Raw genomic sequence first — 11,236 nt, 5'->3', positions numbered from 1 at the left:
ATTATACAGCAGAGCATAATAAAATATAATATATATTAATAAATAAATATATGATATCGTATAATATTACAGTATTGTAATATAATATTATTAAAATATAGTAATATAATATTGTAAACTATAGTATAATAATATAATATAATTTGATATTATATAACATAACATATCAATATATTATGATATAATATAATATTTTATTATATTTATAGTATAATGCAATAATAAAGGTATAAAATATTATAATTATTATCATTATATATTAATATTTTATTAAATATAATATTTTTGGGAATTAATTTTAGGATTTCTTATTTTCTTTGTTGGGACTCCTGCAGATTTTTATAATATAAAAGAACATTTTTTATAATTATAATATTTTATTATAGGTATTTTGGTTCAAAAAAAATTATAAATCAAAACAATTTAAGTGCTTTTCCAAAAAAAACTTTATTTTAAAATTTTTTTAAAAAAAGCTATTTCAGCTAAAATAATTTTTAAATTTTTTATTAAATATTTTTATTTTATCTAAAAATATTTTTGGTGAGTCAGCTAACCCACAAAAGGTCAGCCAAACGGGCTAAGTCGGGTGGTTCTATATACACCCCCCCTATTGCTCAGGACACCCCCCAAAAATTAAAAAAAAATTAAATACTCTCTACACCCCCCCATTTGCTAAGGACACCCCTAAAAAATTGAAAATTCCTAAATTACCCCCCACCCTCCCCACCCCCTCACCTAAATTGCTCTCTACACCCCCCAAACCCCCCCCCCCCACCCCGCTCTTCCCCTCCAAAACACCTCGCCAACGCCCAAAACCCCCCGTTCCCCCTTCTCCCTCTTGTCGCCGGCATTCTCCCGATCTCCGACCACCTCGCCGGCTTCTCCCGGAACCACCTCGCCGGCTTTTCCCGAAATTTTTTTTTTTCACGGTTCGTGCTCCGTTCGGCACTGGATCGCCAAACAAAAGGCTTCTGTTCGGCTGAACAGTGCCGGACAGAAGCCTTCTGTTCGGCACTGTGCAGCCGAACAGATCTGTTCGGTTGAGGGTTGCCGAACAGAAGGCTTCTGTTCGGCACTGTTCAGCCGAACAGAAGCCTTTTGTTCGGCGATCCAGTGCCGAACGGAGCACGAACCGTGAAAAAAAAAAAATTCGAAACAAGGTGGAACACGTACCTTTGCGGCCGATTCTTCGTCCTAAATCACTAGTTGCTTGTCCATGCTTCGAATGGGGCTTAAATCTCCTTCAAAGATTGCCTAAACGATGTAAATGGATCGAGGGGTTTAAGGGGGGTTTGAGGGGTGTTTTTTTTTTTTCTTTTCAAAACGAAACGGAGGATGAGGAAAAGGGGGTGTATGAGAAAATTTCAAGGGCAATATGGTAATTACACTAAAGGTTAGTTTGGGTATTTTCTTTTTGGTTTTTGGGGGGTGTCCTTAGCAATAGGGGGGGTGTATATAGAACCACCCGGCTAAGTCCTCCTTTCTGTTCGGGCCAGTGTGACAATTCCCAGCCAAACCCTCGTTCTAGAGTTTAATTACCAATTGCTCCTTGAGCGTCGCTCGTATATCTCCCTCCCGCCCGCTGCCGTCTTCCGCCCTATTCACTCCCAGTTATCTATTCCATGGAGCCCTCCTTGCCCTCCCATTCCTCGAAGTCGTTGCCCTTCCCCTTTCCTTCGAGTTTGAGGGCTAGGGTTTTGCCCACTCCCTCCGACACCGAGCCCCTCCTTTCCTTCTCTTCTCTCCCAAACCCTAACCCTATCCGTCGCTCCTTCGCCGACGTCTCCGCCTCTGTTCCCATGGATTATGGATATCGAGCAGCCGAAGACTCCAATCCCTTGCTCTTCTCCTCCACGTCCTCCTCCGCCTCCACCACCACGAATAGCTATTTCACGGAGCAGGCATTGCGCGGTGAGGGAAAACTCTCGTTTTTTTCGATCGTTTTGATGCTTGTTGTCTTGATCAAGAAGTAAAATTCGGTTCTTGATCTGTGTTTCTTGATCAGCGGGCTACATTGACGTTGGGGGAGACATCAGAAGGGGCGATTTTATGCAGCCGATCACGTCCAGAGAAGTCCTGCAGCGAGAGCTCCAGAAGGAGCGGATCCGGGAGGAGCTCATCGCGAGAGACATCTCTCGAAGGAGAATCTTGGAGGAAGAAGTGAGGAGGGAGTTGGAGCTCGAGCGCGCGATGGCCGTGAGACGGCTTCAGCCGGAGAGGTACTCCTCGGTGGCGGGGGCCCGGGTGCACCCTGAGGCGGGATTAGAGCGTGGAATGCAGATTGGTCTAGAAGCTAGAATTGTGGACAGGTTCGGGCCCCCTCGGGTGCTTATGTCCCCAGAAGATAGGGTTCATGAGTGGTCACCTCCACCACCACTTCCTCCCGAACCGGTGGTGAGAAGGAAGCTGCTTCTGCCTCAGCAACAGCCTGAGGTGTCGCACTTTAGAAAGGTGCAAACCTGTACTCGCTTACTCCCTGTACTTATCCTTATATTGTTTGTGATTCTTTACTTTTTGACGATTTTTTGAGCTGCTTTAGCCACTACATTTCATGCTAAATCTTTGCTTCCTTACTGCAAGAACATTCATCGGAATTCAAAACCCTCCCTTGTCTTTTATGATTCTTTTAACTTTTAGCATTAGTACTCTACCATGTGCAATTCACAAGAAACTGAAATAAATAATTAGTCATAGCTTATCTTTTTCAAAAAAAGCATAAATAACCAAAAAATACACACTATGTTTATGATATGATAGATTTGTCGATTCTATGCGAGAACATAATCATTCTTTGTGTTTGTATGCTGTTTATAATATAAATCAACTGTAGTTTTTTTTTGAATATGGACAAAACTACACTTACTTATCATAGCTGAAACCTTCAAAGGTATTTACGGAATGGCTGCTATTTATTTGGATATTAGTTGACCAGAGAAGATATGTGCCTTTTTAGTTAATCTCCGTGGCTCTTTAGCCAGTGCATAAAGAGTAGTATTATAGAAAGGCTGTGCCAGATAAGACCCAATATGTGAACCTTGTTGGACAACAAAGCAGATCTGATTGGATCTGTCATTAATATTAGAATAAAAGAAAAGGAAACTCTGTTGTAAAGACTGGAAATCCTTAGTGGATTCTAGGGTATCCAGAGAATAAGAATTGGGAGGATTCCTTAAATCAAAATTGTCTCTATTTAATGTATAATAGATATAATGTCACAGGATGCTGGCATTTATTTTGCCTATGAAAGCAGCTTTTAAAGAAGCATTTTGAAGGATGATTTCTGGATGCACGCTTGTCCACATTCTGGTAGCAAGTTTTTTTTTTTCAACCAAAAGACGGATATGTCGGTCATTTTAATTTGTTCCAATACTTAGATGAATTGAGATCTTGGTCTATCTTGGTTATGTTGGAAGTGTAGCAAAGTTGAGAAAGAGCCGAGATATCCCGGAATCTTGGCAAATATATAGGAAGCAAGATATAGACATATTGACTGATATGGTAAATCCAGGATTAAGTGTACTTATGAGGCATTAAGATTAAAAGCCTATTTACAGAGGCATTAAGTTTAAAAAACCATTTAAGAATGTAGAATGAAAAACTGAAATCTCAGCCATATATTGATATTGTATCAGCTGGTGTTTTGGAGAAAGGAAAAACATGTTTGGTTGAAATGACATGGTAACTTAAAAATCTTATTCAAAAAATCACTTAATATATGAGGCAATTTTTTGTTAGTCTTCAGTATGGCAGCCTTTGCTGTACCAGTTGATGAGAAGTAATAGGAAGCTGTAAGATAGCTTACCTGCTTCCAGAACTCGCTGTAAACTTGAACCCACATCCACTTTTTAAGCACTTGCTTAAAGTGTTTTTGAAATATCCACTTCCCTGTGCTTATGCCCCTACCCTCTCCTCCACCTGCTCTTGATTCTGGCATCAATGTTCTTATTTGTGCATGACCTTTTTTGTGATATTTTTCTGTGTGATATGTTTGGTTATTATGACTATAGACAACCTTGTCACTTTGATTGAGAAAATATAGTGGCAGGATGGCAGCATCAGCCAAACATTCGATTTCTCGATTCTTGCTACAGTTTTAGCCACACGCTGGATATCTATATGTACTTGTGATGAGTCTTGTGCAAAACCTACATTTCTTAGTTTAAGCAACAGTCAGCTGTAGCTATCAGGAAACTTATTTTACCCTTGCATAGTTGACTGTGTATGCTAGAATTCAAACATGGTACAAAGATATATTTGCTGACGCTTTGTAGACATTTTCTGATCTAGTTTCTATTACATTATTTAAGTCTATTTAATGTAGGAAATCTATTTTCTCTTTTTCACGGAACTAGTAATGTTGGGATGTCTTCTCTTTCTTCCATTATCTTGCCTCCATTAATGTTCTTATTAGCAAAAGCAATAAATCATCTTTGGTCTCAAGTTTCATCTTTGACAAGTTGGGATGCCTATGGGTAGGACTGTGGGCCAGATTTTACATTGTTCAAATTGGGCCATTGGACCGATCCCATCGAAAATTTTGAGAAAACCTCGGTCTAGGCTCGCCCCCTATTGACCATCAAAGATGCATGTAGACGGAAAAATGACTATATAGCTAAGTAAATTATCTCTCTCTTAGATTGCATACTTAATGGTTTATAGAAATGGAATTCATCAGATAAATGTCCACAGGTTAACATGATTGTAATGTTATGATACTAGATATTATTCAATTTCTGTACTATGTGCTTGGATTTCAGAGTGGAATTTGTTCTCTAAATTCAGGAACAGAGTGGGTACATATCTTCTTTTTTTTTGTTTTCTAGGAGTCAATGAGGCTGTAGAAACTGATACTGCCACCTATACGGATACATTTTGCTCATTATCTTCTGGACTATGAGTTGGATTTGGTGATACTCTGATAATAGTTCAGATCGAAATCCTGAATCAGATTAGATATTCTAATGTGCAAAGGTGGGATTGTGGAAAGATCCAAATTGTTTATAAGTATGCGCCCAAAAACTTGTATTGGTTGTCTCTCTCCTGTACCTCTTTTATTATAACTAGCCATATTGTTAAATACATACCATGATGAATTTCTATAATCTACAAAAATGCCCATCATTGTGAGTTCTTATTTTAATGTTTTCCACAGATCACAAAAGCAATTTATCCATTCCTATTAGTAAATTTTCCTTCTACAAGACCTTTGGCGTCCATTGAATAAGTGTGCTCTTCCATGATGACGAAAGTGTCCCACTAGTTAGATGATCTTAGAACACTGCCAAAATAGTGTAATTCTATGTCCATTTACTATCTATAGTATCTATTATATCCAATATATCCTTATTGAGATGCTTGTGGCATGGTCTTTCAGACTCAGCTTGAAATTTTATCAATGAAACTGAGTTTTGCCTCATACATTAGTATATTAATATTGAGTTATGAAATTCCTGATGTTTTTTCTTTAAAAAAAGAGTTTATTTAATATTCAAAAATATTTTTTTAATGAAGCTATATAATTGAAAGCTAAATTATGTTGTTAGAATGGTAGATTTGAGCAAAGAACTTCAGATATGAAAAGTTTTATCACAGCAATGTCATTTTCTATTAGATGTTGTTAGAACGATTAATAACAACCACCATACCAGAGCAACATGCTGTTCAGAATAGGTTTTTATAATCTTTTGGGCTTTGTATCTCTCTGCTGCAACCATGATAGCCATTTGCAGTTGCTGCTGTATGTGGCCATTTTACACCAATCACAAACATTATGATTCTATTGTTAAATCTAATATTATATATCTCACTGTTCCTATAGCGGAAACAATTAACAGTTGTAGAGTTGATCTAAATTGAGCTGTGCCCATTTTTTGTCACAACAAATGCGTAACAAGCTATAAAAAGAGAGTTAAAGTTCATGTGAAATTGTTTATTTGGTGATTAAGTAAAATTATTTTATTATAGTAACTGTGTGCATGCCTTATGTGTTGACATTATTGACCTGGTTGCTATTAAACTTGATGGTGAGCCATGTGTGTGAAGGATGAAGTATTAATATTTTGTCATAAACCTGTGTTAGCAGGTGGCTGGTTTTAGTTTCTCTCACATTTTTATTGACTACATTTTGGTCTGCATCCTTGCTTTTCTATGGTTTTCCTTCAAATTCGTATCATGCAGAAATCTTGTGACCATTCAGGTAGGGTTCATAAACAAATTTTCTGCAGTCTTCTCCAACTTGATTGGGCTCATCTCTGTGTTTATGGCATATCCAAACAAGTTGAAACTGGTCCCGCTCATTATAATCATTTCAGGTTGATCTAGTCCCTGAAAAAATTGAGTTATATTGTTTGAATTGGATTCAGTGTTGTAGTTATATTGAATCCGAACATTACCCAGCCGTATTACCCAGTTTTGAATTCTAATATGGTTTGTTTCAACTATAATTGACTTGATCTGTTTATAGCCTCTCATAATTGCAAATTTGTGATGAAAGAAAAGAGGAAAAGAAGAAATACCGTTCCATGTCATCAGGTTGACCAAAATGCATTATAGACATGACAGGAAAACATACTTAACATTAAAAGATACTCTATTTACTTAGCATGTAGTACTTCTAAACTCAATATGGGAAAGTCACTGAACAGGATATGTTGTTTTATCCTAGGTCACAGATTTTCTTATCACTGTCAGGAGAATTTTTATGGGAAAAAAATTATGATTGTGAACTACAAGCATGTAATCCTAGGTCACAGATTTTCTTATCACTGTCAGGAGAATTTTTATGGGAAAAATATTATGATCTAGGAATCAATGCTTTGTTAGATATTTTATCTGAATTTTTATTTGATTTTTAATCTTCACTTCTGAAAACTTCTCTATTATCCTACTTATCAAGATGTTGATTGATATGGTTTTGTTTATGAATGTAATCAGTTTTTGATATAATTAGGTTGAGGTTTCAAGCTTTTTCCTTGATAAAAGCTGAGGGTTGACTAGCTAATCACTGAACTTAGATTTTTGTTGATCAGTTATACACATGGAAAACACACTCACTTATTAATTTCTTCCCAAGAATCAAGCTAACTGACTGGAATGGAAAGGTAATATTTGATTTTATAGAAGGATATGCAATGGCTACGAAAGGACCGAGGAATGGGCATGGAGTGAAGATTTAGCAGCAGCTTTTTGTAACTTAGGTGGAGTTAGGTTATTTTAGGAGTTCTAGGGACTTTCTTTTCAGGTGGTGTTTGATGATGTGTCTGGTCATTCCATATTTTAAGTTGTGTGAGCAAAAATCATAAGCGATAAAATTGTCCACTTGAGTGAAGCATCCATTAAGAGGGTGAGTTATGGCGCAACGGTAATGTTGCTCCATTGTGATCTCGAGGTCATAGGGTTCGAAATATGGAAACAACATCTCCACACATAGGGTTAAAGCTATATATATCTGACTCTCCCTAGACTCTGCAATGACGGGAGACTCGGGCAGTGGGCCGCCCTTTTGGAGTAAAGGATCCATTAATGTCTGTGAGTGGAAAATAAGTATTTAGATATGAAGAAATAGAGTCGCATGCATGGCTCAGTTTCAGAAAGAGAAAGTGGCCAACAAACAGGGTGGAAAGAAGGGACAGAAATAAGGAAAGAAGGGAAAAGGGGGAAACAAGGAGAAAGAGTAATAATAAGAAGAAAAGCTGTCCATTTATTTCTTGTCTTTTACGTTAACAGATGAAGGTACTTTGCATGTACCTGCTACTTAGTTGATGTTTCCTTAGTCATACCCATTTGTGAGTTAAAGTTAGTGGTTGATTCTTGTCAGACCTATTCAGTGAACTACGAAATTTCCATGTTTTTAAATTTTCAATACCATTTTGAAGTTTTTCTTGCAATAATAAGCTATGGTTTGAATTGGAATTATATATTTATATATCATTCTAAACCTTAAATTTTCTATCCAAGAAAGACCTTAAGATTGCCAACAAGCCTTGTCCTATCTATATGGAAATGGTTTTACATATCGAGATGTGCTCTAAAAGTTTGAAAACATTTTATAACTATTGGTACAGATGATAAGGTCATTCAAATTCAATGCTAATCTCCAATCACAGGTTTTTGCACCTGAATCATAAATTATTTCGAGGGCTTCATGCAAATGACGGACCAATTATGGAGGTCCATCTGTGCATTTTGCTTCTGCCAATTTCTATTCTAATCTGTGATAGTGACTCCACTAATCTAGCATGTCATTGAGTTATGGAGTACAGATACAGTATCTGATCAGTTGTCTGGTTTATAATGTGCTGTCAAACTTGTTTCTGGTTCCACCTTTTTGTTGACACTGGCAAAATCGGTATTAATTTTTTTTCCATAGCTCACTTATTTTTGTGTATAAAGGAGTCATCAGATTATGCAGCTAATTCACTAGGAAGGCTCCTAAATCCTAATATTTCTGCTATGTTGTGTTGTGTTTTGGTAGAAAATTGGCTGGGAGAGCGAAAATGTTTTACTGTGTTAGGGATATGTTTGTTATGTTCCTGTTTTTTCATGACCGCCCACCGAACTCTTTCTTGGTTTCTATTGTGGGGCTATCAAATTTTACTATGCCAATATGGATTCTGTGAGTGGCTGCCAAGATATTAATTATTAAAGCTCCAGAGTCTAGACACTCTTTTAGATGGTTTCATAAATAACTTCTTTAGAGCCAAGACTAAGCTTAGCTTGCTTTCTGGGAACCAGGGACAGATTCTACTATTGATTTGGATACTAATCGGGAAGCACAAATTGGGCGTGGAGTTCTGGTGACCACTTTGCATCCCAGATTAAACAAAGGATTTAGTTTTACGATGAAGGGCATAACATCTCAATCACATCAACATGATCAATCAATGCCTTACTGAGTGTTTTAGCCAGTATATTTTGGAATACACAGACATCGTAAAAATGTTATGCTTTAGGTTTACATGATATTCTTTAGTTGCAATACCTCTGTACATATTTGCTGCATAGATTTGTTAAAACTATGGGAAAAGCATCTGAAGTGATGCTTCTGTAGAGGAAGGGAAATAATCACTTTTCCAATTACTTTTCACGTTAGTATTAGGCATTTATAACATTGAATAAGCAGTTATGCATCAGGTGAGCAAGTTCTGTATCATGCCTATGGCTGGAAGTGGGCCGGGCTAGGCCGAGTGATGCCCCTACCCAAACCTGGCCCGAATTTTTTTTTTTGGGACTTTAGGCCAAGCTTTGGCCAGAAAAGTTTTGGAAAATTCAGGCTCGAGCCCAACCCGAGCCTAGGCCTAACCCGAAGCCGATTGGGTTGGCTTGAATTATCCATTTGAGTTAAAAATAGGTCTAGCTTGAACCCGTTGAAGTTTAATATTTCATAATATTGCTTCACAAGTAAATGAGCTAGCTAAACATTGACCTCTCTCCTATAGCACAAGTAAACGATATATGATACATTGTTCTTAGCTAAACCATTTTAGTTTGTTCTCTACTTCCTCTTTATTCTTTCTAAATAACAACATACAAAAACAAATTGATTCAGGCTTGAAATCGGGCCTTGTTCGGCGCCCAGGCTAGGGTTGGGCCCGGGCCAGGCCAATGACCTACTCGATCCTAGTTTGAAAAACAAATAGGCTTTACATTTAAGCCCAAACCTGGTTTGAAATTGTTCAGGCTTAGCCTGAAGCCCGGCCCGAGCCTATTTCCAGCCCTAGATTCATGCCTCGCCATGCTTGATGGGCTCCGCAACAATATTTAGATAAATTGAAATATTTCAATAAAAATGTTGAAAACTAAATAAATAAAGATTTCAAGTTGAAGGAAGACATTGCTCTCCAGAGGCCTAGACAATTTAAGTGTATCGTTCTTCTTGTCCCTATAATTGGTAAATTTTGTTCATCATTTGTATGTTAATGACTTTATTAGCCATTAGAATCAGTTTGTTATATTCTCCCTTTAATTTAACATTCTTTCCCTCTTATTGGATTGTAGCTTCATTCATTAAATGATACATCATCTGTGATGCATGGGATCAGTCTTGCGTTCATTTTGCAGATTACGCCGTCAAAGCCAAAATTATCTGGAATGAAGAGGAAATCAGTGGCTGTTACAGGAGGAAGTGAACTTCCTAGGCCATCCAAAAAGGAATGGAGTTGTGCTCTTTGTCAGGTGAGTGCCACCAGCAAGCAGGGCCTGGATGAACACCTCGAAGGCAAAAAACACAAAGCCAATCTAGAGGCACTAGTTGAAGGCAAGAAACCCAAAGCCACAGAAGCACCACTTGGTGCTAACAAAATCAGAAGAACCAAGAAAGCTGTAGGCTCGACATCTGTGACAAAGGTAACCGGCAAGTCATTGCCAACGGAGGGTGCATCAACCAATGGGCCTGTGAAGAATCAAAGAGAAGACAAGAAGCAACAGACGGTTCAGAAGAAGAGCTACCGCTGCGACCTATGCAAGGTGAAATGCAACAGTGAGGTCATGTTGGCCTCTCACCTAGGTGGGAAGAAGCATATCGCCCAGCTTGAGGAGTCGGAAAAGGACGGCAAACCCAGGATGCCGGCCAGAGCTGGAAAGAAGGTCAAAGTAAATCAAACAGCAAAGAGAGAGGAGGCAAAGGAAGAAAACAAGAAGGCGAACAATAATAAGGAGCCACAGAACACTGAGGTTGCTGAAGTAGCAAAGCTCAATGATTGAAAGATCAAGTTTTGCTGATTTTGTCTGTGAATGCCAAAAGGACGGTAAGAGGGAAAACCTAATTCAAGTAGGGTAGCGAGTTCGTCGGACTTGCTGACATAGGTAAGATGCAAGTGCCTAGCCTTGATGGCACTGTATAGAACCGGTATGGGCGTTTGGTGAATAATGCTAGGTTGAGAACTCTTTCATAATGCCTGCCCTCTGTCAAGTTAGGGCGATGATGCTTTGGTGAAAGCATATGATAAAGTTTAATTTTACCTTTAGAATTTACAAGCTTCAGATGCCTCTGCCAAATGTGCTGTATGCCTAATATTAATCAAGATTGTTGTGTTCTTGAGCTGCGTTGGTGATGGCATATGAGATGGTATATTCGTAGAACCAGAGGGGGGGCATGTGGTACGTGGTATATCCATGTGGTGCCTTCGATGTGGTTCAGGGTAAAGTTGAAACCCAGTGCAGCCTATCTTGGTAGCCGGTGTACATATCATGAGTTGTTATGCAAATCTGATTCATCTCTTACTGGTGTCTCTAAACT

At 38.2% G+C, this 11,236-nt stretch overlaps 1 protein-coding gene across 1 annotated transcript; it reads left to right on the top strand.

Annotated features, from left to right (window-relative positions):
- Positions 1-1,572: 1,572 nt before the first annotated feature.
- LOC120103844 lies at positions 1,573-11,033 on the top strand. Its single transcript, XM_039126497.1, has 3 exons — positions 1,573-1,911; positions 2,006-2,451; positions 10,060-11,033. Exons 1-3 carry the CDS (start codon positions 1,623-1,625, stop codon positions 10,699-10,701), a joined length of 1,377 nt encoding a protein of 458 aa, XP_038982425.1. The 5' UTR covers positions 1,573-1,622; the 3' UTR covers positions 10,702-11,033.
- Positions 11,034-11,236: the final 203 nt, after the last annotated feature.

The sequence above is a fragment of the Phoenix dactylifera genome, chromosome 1, assembly GCF_009389715.1.
Source record: "Phoenix dactylifera cultivar Barhee BC4 chromosome 1, palm_55x_up_171113_PBpolish2nd_filt_p, whole genome shotgun sequence".
In the NCBI taxonomy this organism is placed as follows: Eukaryota; Viridiplantae; Streptophyta; class Magnoliopsida; order Arecales; family Arecaceae; genus Phoenix; species Phoenix dactylifera.
Note: the sequence above shows the minus strand (reverse complement) of the source record. Positions and strands in the feature narration are given on the sequence as shown.